Raw genomic sequence first — 13,317 nt, forward strand, 5'->3', positions numbered from 1 at the left:
GAAGAAAGTGTCTGGCTGTGTCCCTGCAGCCAACTGTCTGTATAGCATAGGGCTGTTCCTCTGAGTGCTCGTCAGACCCAGGGAATGATGTCTTGGAGGGGCTGCCTTTGACACTGCAGGAGTTTAGATCTTTTCCCAACCAGTGCACATCCTTCACCTAGCTGTCTTATGATGGAGAGATGGCCTTTTTTATTGTAGTGTGTCACTGCACAATAGGTATTTTAGAGTGCTGATTGATATATATTTGGAGCTGTATACATATTTTTTACTTGTTTGCTTCCTCTTTTACATTCTACTTTACTCCCCTGGGCAAGTTTTCAAGAATACCTATTATTAAAAGTCATGAATTACAAAGAAAATTACGGCACTGCTATTATCAAAGAACCAATTAAACTAATAAAGAAAATGATATCCTGTGTGTAGCTTCATAGAGGAAGATAGATAAATAGAAGGCTATCTTTATGATGAAAATTAATAAAAAGGTAGAGAATGCTCAGTCTCTCTGTTGAGTAACCCAAACTAATTTGAAGTCGTAAATATTTGTTTAATTGTGTAGAGTAAGACTGGAAAGATAGTCAGGGTCCAGTTGAAAGTGACTAGTGCAGCTAATTTACATCTCATCTTGCAAAAAGGCCTACGTAACTTGCCTATCTTCACCTTCACCATATAATTCAGTGAAAATTTTACTCCAGTTAGCCATCTGATACCACATAGATGAATATACCCAATTATTTAGCTGGTTTGTATTTCATTGCTTATTGATAGTGATAATTTTTATAAGAGACCTTCCTTTTTAAAAATAATATCAGGTTATGATTTTGTTTAAGAGCTTTGGCTCTCCAGAATGTTAGAACTTTAGAAGGCAAAATAGTTGCCAGCAAGACAGTGTTGTGCTTGGCAGCCCTCTCGCACCAGATGTTGAGGGTAAAGGCTGGCAGGGCTCCACTCTCCAATCCACCCTGCCCTTTCATTTGCCATGCCACTTCTTCCATGTTGGCTGCATTTGTGGTTTTATTCAGTGTTTGGGAAGATATTTTATTCTTGCCACAGGGGAGAAGGAAATAAAATGTGAAAACAGGATTCTTATTTTTAGGGTATTTTGGGCCAAGAATTTGGAAATTGCCTTTCTTTCTTTCTTTCTTTCTTTCTTTCTTTCTTTCTTTCTTTCTTTCTTTCTTTCTTTCTTTCTTTCTTTCTTCCTTCCTTCCTTCCTTCCTTCCTTCCTTCCTTCCTTCCTTCCTTTCTTCCTTCTTTGTTTCTTTCTCCTTCCTTCCTCCTCCCTTCCTTCTTTCCTTCCTTCCTTCCTTCCTTCCCTCCTTCCTTCCTCTTTACTTACTCCCCATCTGTATGTTTTCTTCCTTCCCTCCCTCTCTCCCTCCCTGCTCTCTGTGTTCCTATCTTTCTTCTCATTCACACATTTACAGAAAAAGGAGCTAATATTTCCTAAACTCCTATTATATACTAGGTGCTTCACATCCATCTATACTAATAAAAGGGTTATATGCTAATTAGACTGGACATCTTCCGTACATCCTTCTGGATAAAGCCACGGTGGCAGGGGCTGAGGCAGAGGCAGTTAGGGGAGATCAGGTCAGCAGGGGAGAGCAGTTAGCGGGCAATCAGGCTGGCAGGGGAGGGCAGTTAGGGGGTGACCAGGCTGGCAGAGGAGCAGTTAGGGGGGCGATCAGGCTGGCAGGGGAGCAGTTAGGGGGCGATCAGGCCGGCAGGCAGAGGCAGTTAGGGGCAATCAGGCTGGCAGGCAGAGGTGGTTAGGGGCAATCAGGCAGGCAGGCAGGCGAGCGCTTAGGAGCCAGCGGTCCCGGATTGTGAGAGGGATGTCTGACTTACGGTTCAGGGATCGGGCCTAAACTGGCAGTCAGACCTCCCCTGAGGGGTGCCAGATTGGAGAGGGTGCAGGCCGGGCTGAGGGACACCCCCCTGCATGCACGAATTTCATACACTGAGCCTCTAGTGAAATAATAAGTGAAATAAAATAATTGAAATAAAATAAGATAAGTGAAATAATAAGTGAAATAAAAATGTATTGAATCATTTTTAAAGTAAATGAGTATGATAGAATATCACAGACTATTTATCACTCTTTGAGGTTTCAGTTATAGAAGAGGTACAGTAATTAAGAATAGAGGTGATAAAGCTACTTGCTAATGTCAAAATAGGATCTGTCCCAGATAGCATAAAAAGAAAATATAGGACCTAGAAGGTGATTGATTCCTCTAGTAATATTTGAGTGGGGTTAAAAGTTTCATTTTAGATTTTAGTTAGAGAGATAATAGCTTTGCTATAAAATAAATGATTACTGGCAAAAACTAATCTAAATATTTCAGTATTGTGGTTACATTTCCTAAAGAGTATTGATGGGGGCAGGAGAGAGCACAAGGGGGCCTTCTGTATGCTGAAATGTAACTGAACTTGGGTAGTAGTTTAATGGGAGTATACATATTGTACATAAAAATATGTGCACTTCATTGTGTATGTTCTACTTAGTAAAAATCCTATATAATAAAAGAGTAATATGCAAATAGACCAAACGGCAGAACAACCAAACAACCAATCAAACCGTAATATGCTAATGATATGCTAAGGCTGCTCAACTGCTCACTATGCCGTGCACTGACCACCAGGGGGCAGATGCTCCAACCAGCAGGTTAGCTTGCTGCTGGAGTCCGACCAATTGGGACTGAGTGAGATAGGCCAGACACGCCCTGGAGCCCTCCTGCAGTTCTTCCCCAGCCTGATCATGCACTGGTGGGGTCCCTCAGCCTGGCCTGCATCCTCTCGCAATCCAGGACCCCTTGGGGGATGTCAGAGAGCCGGTTTCAGCCCGATCCCACAGGCCACACCTCTTGGGAGGGCGCCACACACAGGGCTCATAGCTGGTGAGTGCTGCTGCAGCAGCGCGAGCCTCTCCTGATCAGGACTGATTGGGCACGAGCCCACAGCAGGCACAGTGGGGCCGGGATGAGTGGGAGCAACAGGTAGGAGCTGCAGGCGGTGTGGGACTGCAGGTTTCGGCCTAATTCCTGCAGGCCACCCAGAGGGACCCCACCTGTGCACGAATTCATGCACTGGGCCTCTAGTTACAGATAAAGAAAACCTTTCTAAAAAGTAGGGACAGTATAGCCAACACATATATTCTTTCCCTCAATATAGAAACAGCATACATTAAATGTAGAAATTTCAACTAGTAAATATAATTTTTAAAGACTTTACATGACCATTTCTATTCAAAAATTAGACATCAAAAGCTAAAAGCAATTTGGGAGAGTATATATATATGTGTGTGTGAATATATATATGTTTATATGTGTGTTATACACACACACACACACACACACACACACACACAAGAGGCCCAGTGCATGAAATTCGTGCACTGAGGGGGTGTCCCTCAGCCCAGCCTGCACCCTCTCCAATCTGGGACCCTTCTGGGGATTGGGCCTAAACCAGCAGTCGGACATCCCTTTCACAATCCAGGACTGTGACATGGGGGCAGCCATCTTGTGACAGCGTGAGGGCGGCCATCCTTGTGACACGAGGGCGTGAGGGTCAATTTGCATATTACCTCTTTATTATATAGGAGATATATATATATATATATGGTATAACCTTATAAACTTTAAATTGGAAATAGTTCTCTTATTGACATTGATAATGGTTTATAAATATCTTCTCTGAAATGTGAGATGAGTTTGAGTAAGACAAACTCTTTTTATGAAAACACTAGAGGCCCAGTGCACGAATTCATGCACGGGTGTGTTCCAGCTGGCCCAGCCCCAATCAGGGCAGATCAGGGCCAGGCTTGTTGGGAGGAGGAGACACCCAGCAGGAGGTTGGCCCACCCAATCAGAGCCCAGCCTGCTGGGGGGGAGGGGCCACAGGAGGGCAATTGGCCAGTGGGCCCTGCCCCCTGATTGGGGCTGGGGCCAGCTCTGGGGAGGGGCTGTGGGCAGTGGGCTGGCCGACCCTACCCCTGAAATGGGTGGGGGGGTTATCAGGGGTCAGTGGACGAGGGAGGGGCCATGGGAGGTTGGCTGGTCAGTCCTACCCCAGATTGGTGGGGGGAGGGGCAATTGGGACCAGAGTTTGCTGGAGGGAGGGGCCATGGGCCAGTCGGGGTGGTGGAGGCCCATCGGGGGCTGGGCCAGCCGGTGGGAGGATCCAAGGCAGTTGGCGGGCTCTACCCCTGATTGGGGTGGTGGGGGATAATCGGGAATGGGGCCAGCTATGGGGAGGGGCTGTGGACATTGGGCCGGTGGGCCCTGTCCCCAAATGGGGTGGGTGGGGCCGATCGGGGACCAGTGACCTGGGGGAGGGGCCAGCCCTTCCCCTGATCGGAGTGGGGGGCCAATTGGGGGCGGAGCTGGCTGGGGGGAGGGGCCTTAGGCCTATTGGGGTGGTGGGGGCCCATCAGGGGCACAGCTGGCCAGGGGGATGGGCCACAGGCAGTTGGCCAGCCGTCCCCACCCACTACCCCAATAGGGGGCAATCAGGGGTGGGGCTGACAAGAGGGAGGGGCTGCGGGCCTATCGTGGTGGTGGGGGCCCATCAGGGGTGGGGCCAGCCAGGGGGAGGGGCTACAGGAAGTTGGCCCGCCTAGTGGGATGGGGGATGATCAGGGGTGGGACTGGCCAGGGGGAGGGGCTGCAGGCCAATCAGGGTGGGGTGGGCCGATTGGGGGTGGGGACGGCCACCCTGATCAGGGTGGGAGAGGCCAATCAGGGGCGGGGCCGGCTGGGGGGAGGGGCTGTGGGAGGTTGGCTGGCTGGCTCCACCCCCTGATCAGGTCAGTTTGCTGACTGCAGTGGGGTCATAGCGACTGGTTGTTCTGGCCGTTATGGCATTCCGGTCACTGGCTTTTTATATATATATGTAAGTGCACCTATAAAACCTGACACACAGTAATCTGAGATGCACTGAGCCACAGTACCACCCACTGAGATAACAGGGAACTTTTACACATGTCAACAGATCATGATGCTTTAAAGATCACCTGGATAAGTCACTTGGTCAACTTCTCAGAATCAGTAATATCATTTTTCACATAAACTTTAGCTAGTAACTATAATCAGGAAAGGGTAATTAGAAAATTAAATATATATGTGTATATGTACACATATATATTTATAATTTGATGTCAACCCCCTATTTTTGTTTACTTTAATCACAATTACATAGTTGGAGATAATATCTTGCTTGAAAAGCACAATAATACATACTTTTTCTGATAATTAGTATTTTCTCCAAAACTTGATTTGTATATTCAAACAGTTATTTCCACTCATTTGATAAAGTGTCAGACATGGTTATTCTTCACAGGTAGCACAACAGTTGAATTGCCGGTATCTTTTTCCGGTGGACATTATCTAGCATATTTACTGTATGTTGGAAAGCTCTTTATTAAAATGTACATATTATGTGTTTTTCAGTTTCAGATTTTAGTAACCAGAATCAGACTTGTCTCAATATGTTTGTGGTTCTATATATTCTTAGCTTCACTTTTAAAACTTAAACCTAGTGAGGATAAAACAGCATACTTGTTTTCTAAGAGTGGTGTTCTGATCCCTGTGGGTTCTTAATGAATGTTCGAGGATAATGAAATTGATGCTATTATTTGAGTATCCAGTTATTTTATTTTACTTTATTTTATTTTTATTTTTATTTTTTTAGCATATTAGGCTTTTATTATATAGGATGAGATAGCCCTTTTCAGTTTTCCTAGTTATGAAAGGGGGAAAAAGAGGCTTAAAGGGGTTAAATAACGGGCCCATTGCCATCCAAATACTAGAGCAGTTTCTGAACTCAGGCAGTCTTTTTTTTTTTTTTTTTTTTTAAATTGATTAAGGTATTACATGTGTCCATATCCCCCCATTGCCCTCCCCCATCCAGTTATTTTAATGCACACACTAGGAAGACAGTGTCAATGTAGGTTTACTCCAAACCCAGTTATTTCATAGTTGGCATTTTCACACAAACTGAAATACCCAAGTAACTAAATTTGCATATTTTAAGGTATATGAAATGTTTCCCCTAGCTATTGGCAATATTTATAGTGAGAGTCCCTGGCCTTCAGTTTAATTATTTTTACATATAAAAACACTTAAGGCTTTATATACCAATGGCACGGAAATAAATGACAAGATAATGGAGGTAAAAGAGGGAACATAAGGAAAATACAGACACTATCCAAGTCAGCCTGAGCTTGTCAGTGTTTGCTTCCGAATTTGGTTTTGCCTTTCTTTTCCAGTTTTTCCATTTTTACCTGATTTTTAAAAAAACTACCAGTTCTTTTATTTTTTTAAAGATTTTTTATTGATTTTTAGAGAGAGAAGAGAGAGGGGGAGAGAGAGAAACATCAATGTGAGAGCACAACATAGATCAGCTGTCCCCCACATATTCCCTAGCAGGGATCAAGCACGCAACCCGGGCACGTGCCTTGACTGGGAATCAAACTGTCAGTCCCCAGGCCGCAGGACCCTGCCCAACCAACTGAGCAACACCAGCCAGGGTTGTACTTGATTTTCTAAAAAAATAGTAATTAGCTTTATAGAGAGGTGTTTTTCTTTTAGTCATTGATTGCTGATCACATTTCTTGTCATACTTTTACATCAGTATATTGTCATTTTTAGTATATTTTCATTCAGGCTTTTCTAATAGGCTGTGTGCAGTCCATAGTTTTCTTGTGCTACACAGATGCTCAGTGTTTGTATACATTTTAGGTATACATAAACCGTGGCTTTATACCGAAGGAATGTTTTCTGCTTGATTTTCAGTGTCCTCTTTAATGAGATCTAGCCTTTTGGGGACTTTTGGTCACAGTAGCTCATTTGATTGAAGTCAGCAATGGGATGCTTAACTATAATGATGCAATATATGTTTTTATATTCTTATTTTTTTTCTCAGTGTGTGCTGTATTTGTGGGCATTGAAAATTCTTTACCCCAAAACACTGTTTTTACTTCGTGGAAATCATGAATGTAGACATCTAACAGAGTATTTCACATTTAAACAAGAATGTAAGTATATTTCAAGCCTCTTCCTTTAACACCATAAGTGCTAAATAATCATTTGAATCCATACTAAGTGCACATTTCAATAGATGATCTATAGCTTCAAAGTCAAATTTTTAAAAAAACAAAACACACTATTTTATGCCATTCCATATTTGTCTCTAAGCATGGATAGTTAAGAGAATGTAGAATTTCTTTTTAATTATAATTCTCTATAAAGTGATCTAAAACTTTGAGTTAATATTTGATGCAATTTATTGTAAGAAACAGTGATTGATTTACCTTTTAAAAAGCAGCCAGAATGCTACTTTTGAGATAATATCCTACTCTTTAATCTCAACTAACTCAAGAAAAGCAAACGGAGGGAGATTCAACCTTGTGCCCCTGTTTTTAGATGCCGCACATTTACTAGCTTTTAGTGGATTTTGCTAGTGCAGGATTAAAGATGACTTTCTCCTTTAGACATAAATGCTAGGAGTGATGGGGACTCCATATGCATTTTATAAAGTCCTCCTCTCAGTTTTCCCCCTTGTCCAGTGAAACTTAAAATTGACTGTCATTTAGTTCTATAGTCAGTGGAACATAGTGACTTCTCTCAAAACATTAGATATCAGTCAGTGTGCAGAAACAACTTGAGAGAATTTTCTCTAAGACCATTAAGGAAAACCAGCCAGCTTTATGGTCACCTTTCTATTGGTCTCCTGATTGTATATATTTGTTTTGAGATACATCTGCAGATAAATAGCAAGGACATATACAAAATTTCTCTCCTCTGCTATACAAAAAGTAACTAAAAACTGAAAAAACAATGGATGAACAACAAAGACAAAAAAATAGATAAAAAGGTTTACATATAACTCCTTAAAAAGTCTGATTTAATCAGGTTTTGGAACTTTGCAGTGTGTAGTTATATGTGAATATGACTCTGGCAAGAAAACATTTAAAAAAAACTGTTTCAATGAAATGATTCTAGCTATGAAATCATGAGAGTAAATGTTTTTTTAAATCATGTTTTAAAAAGGTAAAATAAAGTATTCAGAACGTGTCTACGACGCCTGTATGGATGCCTTTGACTGCCTGCCCCTGGCTGCTCTGATGAACCAGCAGTTCCTGTGTGTACACGGCGGTCTGTCTCCAGAGATTAACACTTTAGATGATATCAGAAAAGTAAGTTCTGTTATTTTCCAAATCTGATCTTTCAGTGTGCTTCAGTAACAAGGAGAAGGCATTGATCTCTCTGCCTTTATCACTAACTTCATCCTTTTGAACTAAAATGATTAAAAGTGGTCATGAATCTCTTTTTTTGTATTAATTTTTTTTCTAGAAAGAAAAATACATTTATATTTAGAAGAGTTTTCATCTCTAAAATTCATCCTACCTTTTGACATGTGTTATTAGAAATGTAAAATATTTTATTCCTAAAAAAAATTAAAAATACATCTTTTCATTTCCTTTTGGTTTGCTTCCAACAGAACCCATTGTGTATTCATGGTATATTATAGTTACAATGTTGCTTTGCTCTTGGGGAAATATCTCACCTTGACCTTTAAAATGTGTTCATATTATTTTTTTTTTCAGTTTATCTGTTACAGCTTAAAACTTTAAAGTAACAAAGTCAATGAGAATATTCTATTGATTGCATTGAGGGTCTAGGTGGAAAACAGTCGATTTTTTTAGAGTCATTTTCTACTTAATTTAACATTGGCTGTCCCTGTTATTTTAAGCAACAAAAAGATGAGTTAGATTGAATGTGGAAGTATGTTTTATATGAGAAAAGGCAATAATATGGGATAATTTTATGTAGTGGAAGAGGTTGTCTTTTTATTTCTTTGATTATGCTCAATATTCTTTTAAAAGTTCATTGGTTTTAAAGAAAAACTATATTTAAAGAACTAAAGCATTCAAATTCTACTGTCATTAAGGTTGAAGTCTTCAAGTGTAAAAATAATAGTTTATTTACTTTTCTATTAGAAAGAAAATACCTGATTTTTATTTTAAAAAATCAAACAGAAGTACATTATATAAACCTTAGTTTTCCGCTTTATGTGTTTGTGTCCCTTTTTAAAGACACATCTGCTTCTGGTGCTCTATAACACAGAGAGCATAGGTATTTGCTCTGTATTTAACATACTATGGAAACAGGACACTAGTACGGTAGTAATGTGGTGTGGTCATGGAGTTCAAGTATAAAGTGGTTCACTTTCTGCATGAATGTAACCTGATTTGTTCTTCTGTAATTTAATGGGCTCCTGAAATAAATTTGTTTATTATAAGTTATTTGTTAAATAACTAAGCTTCTCATAAATTAACTGGACTTTTAAATATCATCTACTGTCCCCAGGACTGGCATGTTTCAGGTATTATGTTCAATTTTCATGTATGTCATTAAGCTCTAGACTTAGCCATAAAATGATTTTTGCATTTTGACATGTATCCATCAGAGTACCACACTTCCTTTATTTACTGAATTTTTAGTTTATTCTTACTGTAGATAGTGTTAACTTTAGAAAGCACTTTGTAACTTTTCCAGAAGAAATTCTATGTTCTGGTTGCCTTACCAAACTTCCAGCTGGGGATTCACATTAATCAGAAAGCCTCCCTTCCTGTGCTGTTCTGCCCCTAATAATAAGTCCTTGTTTCTCAGAAAGAAATTTCCCATTTTTATGGGCAAGTATTTATTTTTCTAGAATGCATTGTTCCAAAGGCATACATTATTTAAATCTCTTAAACAACACTAACTTTGCAATGCATGTTTTATGGACATAATGGTTGAAATATAGAGGGTCTTGCTTGAAGTTTTTTATTGGGTGTTGAAAATGTGAAATATTGCTTCATTCTTTTTAGATAGTAATAAAAAATGGTGTGCAGCAAAACCATGATTTACATCACCTTTTATGTCTCAGGAAAAAAACGATAATTTGATTGGCTGTCAGCCTTATATATTCACCTGCCCCCCATCCCTATGGGTATTTTTTTAATGTTAAAGTATTGACTATAGAGAATATGAATCCTTAATGATTTTATGCATTTTTTTCAAGAGACTATAATATCTGCTAACTTTACTAAAAATCCTTTAATTGTGGTTAAATCAAGATAAATTAAAGCAAAGTGACAGGGTTATAAAATTGTTGGCGAAATGTCATTTGTAGTTGTATTGCTCATACATTCTAAGTGCAGCTTTTAAAATTGAAATATGACTGCTAAACATTTATAGCTGGAATGGATTTTATATGAAGGGCTTCAAGTAAAACTACCGAGTTTAGAACTGTGAGCAGAAGAAAAAACAGCTAAATTTTAAAGTTGGATTTAATTTACTGCTTATCATTACTCTTGGTTTGTAACCAGTAAGATAAGTTAGAATAGGCTTGTAGATTAATTAAATACTTAGATAGCCTCTAATGAATGAACGTCCAAAATGTCATATAGCAAGTGCTCCTCTTAAAATGAAAGCCGCCTTTTCTCCAAATCATATTGTTAGATATAAACACCATAAGTTGTCTTCATCCAGATTTCTAAATCACATCTTAATGGAAGCAGTAATAGAAATTTCCCCAAAGATAAAATAAAAGCTCTACCTCAGGAAATGAAACACATATAGAGTCATATCAACTGATAGTGACTAAAACATTAAGGTAGATAAGTTAGGGGGAGAGAGAAAGATAAAAGGGAGAATGGGAGAAAGGGAGAAAAAAAAGAATAAAGAGTTATGAACTAAAGAGGCAGGAGGGAGGTATAGGGTGAGATGAAGGCAGATGAATGAGCTCATGAAGAGGAGGAAGGATGGACAATTGGAGAGAGAGATGAAGCGTAGAAGAATGGAGAGGAACCAAGAATGGAGAGGAAACAGGACTGACAGGAGGAGAGAGAGGCAGCTCACTAGCTCTCTGCTTGGGGAGAGGAAGGTGGTATTCAAATTTCTGGTCTCCTTTACTTTCTGAATTCCCAGTTTCCAAAGATTAGTATTTTGCTCTCTGTCTTCTATTTTTCTTAGTTAGACCGATTCAAAGAACCACCTGCTTATGGACCTATGTGCGACATCCTGTGGTCAGACCCCCTGGAGGACTTTGGCAATGAGAAGACTCAGGAACATTTCACTCACAACACAGTCAGGGGGTGTTCGTACTTCTACAGGTGAGCATGCGGCGCCCGCCTGCCAGAGCACGTGTCCTTCATACATTTGTTATGTATCAGTCCACGCGTGTGATTTATTTAGGATGTTTACATATGTTCTCTAGGAAACAACTATAAATGAAAGGGTCACTTCAAAAGCTTGGTTCAAATGAGTATTTATCACTTGCAAAATGAAAATATAAATAAATAGATAAGAAATGAAATATATCTACATAAGTTATATAGATATAATAATATCTGTGAAGAATAGAAAAGGCATAAAAGAGGCATGTGATATTAGGGTGGCAAAGTAGCTGAAGAAGACAGTAACTAGGACTTACCGGTATTAGAAAATTTGTTTCAAAAACTGTAGAAAAATATACAATGCCAGCATTTACTTTTTCACTTAATTATGTAATACTTTTAAAATTTTATAATCAGTTTTCAAAAGTTAAATCAGAAAAAATAATTTAAATTGCTTAATTATTTTGGAGTTATTCTTAACTTTATTAGAGTTCTTGGCTAAATTAACATTAGCAGCAACTTAGTATTTCATGCCATAAGTAAATTTATTGTTAGCAGGTAGACAAGTCACATTGAAAAAAATTTTATAGTAATTTTTACATTTTTATATTTGCCAGTGTACGGGGATTTGCCCATTCCATAACATTTCAGAGAAGAAAACAACACAGTTGCAGTTTTTGCATATCTCCACGATTTTCCTGACATCTCATGTCAATTTCAGCCTACTTCATTTGATTACCCTTCGTTTCTTTAGGTTCCCTTATCATCAGACATACAGTTCATGTGAAAGGGAGAAAGAGATCATGGAGTTGAGAATTTTAAGTTCTAGAATACATAGTCTTTTAAAAAATCCTTAAAAACCAAAACTGATGTTCACTGAAGTTTATTCTCAATTCCAACACTTTTAGCTAGGCAAATGGCAAGGCTGAGAGCATTCTGTCATGGGTTTTGGGCCACATACCATCTGTCTCTAAAGTAAGCAGATATCATCCTTCTGCATAACATTGATCAGAGTTTATTCCATGGCAGGACATGTTGTTCCATACATTAAGTTTTCCTTATGGGGAAGAAATAGTTTTCTTTTATTCATCTCTTGATATGATTGGGAAATTGAAGTTTGTGAGCAGAAAGTCTTGTACAGTAATCAAAGAATAGTTTTGATAGAAATATTAATAAAGAGGTTTGTTCCAAGTGTATTTACCAGAAAGTTTACAATTCATTTATTTGTTTTGGAAATTTGGACATCAAGTCTGATGATTCTATTTTGGCTGAAATGAAGAAGCGTGGTGTAGGATTTCTAAGAAGCCTAAGGTTTCTTTTCAGTAACTAGTTAATTTGGTAGTAATCTTTTAGTAGAGATGTTCAAGCTTTTTAGTGAAAAGTTAAATATTGGTGAAATATATCAAAGCCAAATGTTCAATTTTTCGAATCTGGTGTTGAATCCCTAAGTATATCAGTGAGTATTTAAATTACCTATTGGATTCTACAGAATTGTGCTTCAATAATATAATGTCAAACAAAATCTAAGCCTCTTAATTTTGATATTAAGCCATATTGCAGTAATCATTCTTTAATTCATAATATGACCTCTTTTATTAGCTTTCTGAGTCAGCTTTTTAAATAAATCATACTCTAAATATAAATTCTTGTACTGAACTTACACAAGTTCTGGTGTTTTTATTTTGTGAATACAGACACAAATTGTTTACATCAGAGAAAAAGGCTATCAACTAGAGAGAGGATTATGCATGTTTTCACACTTTTGTTCTCAACAAAATGATTATTTAACTCCTCTCATTAGAGGTTGTTAATAGCTCTTTAGCCATAACAAACGCTGAATATCTAAATTCACAGCCTATAGACTAACAGTAAAGCCAGTGGGTTATGTTTTAGCTAAGAAAGAGAAAAATGACTCTTACTCTCCTAGAGCTTGTTGATCCTTTTGATTTTAGTGCCATCATGAAGGTGCCAAGGCATTTTTTGTAGTCTTGGTTTATAAAGCTGACCTAGAGGGGCACAGGGGACAAAAAATTAGTAGAACCCTAGCTGGTTTGGCTCAGTGGAAAGAGCATTGGCCTATGGACTGAAGGATCCCCGGTTCAATTCCAGTCAAGGGCATGTACCTTGGGGAGTGTGCGAAGGCAACTAATCGATGA

General features: G+C 38.9%; 1 protein-coding gene across 2 annotated transcripts in view; it reads left to right on the plus strand.

Moving 5' to 3' along the window:
• The window catches only part of PPP3CA (protein phosphatase 3 catalytic subunit alpha), a 334,519-nt gene that overhangs the window by 251,131 nt on the left and 70,071 nt on the right, over positions 1-13,317 (plus strand). For both annotated transcript variants that reach the window (XM_080684963.1, XM_080684964.1), the window contains 3 exons: positions 6,922-7,033; positions 8,049-8,194; positions 11,019-11,158. In XM_080684963.1, the coding sequence (XP_080541089.1) occupies positions 6,922-7,033; positions 8,049-8,194; positions 11,019-11,158 (398 nt within the window). The remainder of the gene's footprint in view (positions 1-6,921; positions 7,034-8,048; positions 8,195-11,018; positions 11,159-13,317) is intronic.

This window comes from Plecotus auritus, assembly GCF_963455305.1.
Source record: "Plecotus auritus genome assembly, chromosome: 1".
NCBI classification, from domain to species: Eukaryota; Metazoa; Chordata; class Mammalia; order Chiroptera; family Vespertilionidae; genus Plecotus; species Plecotus auritus.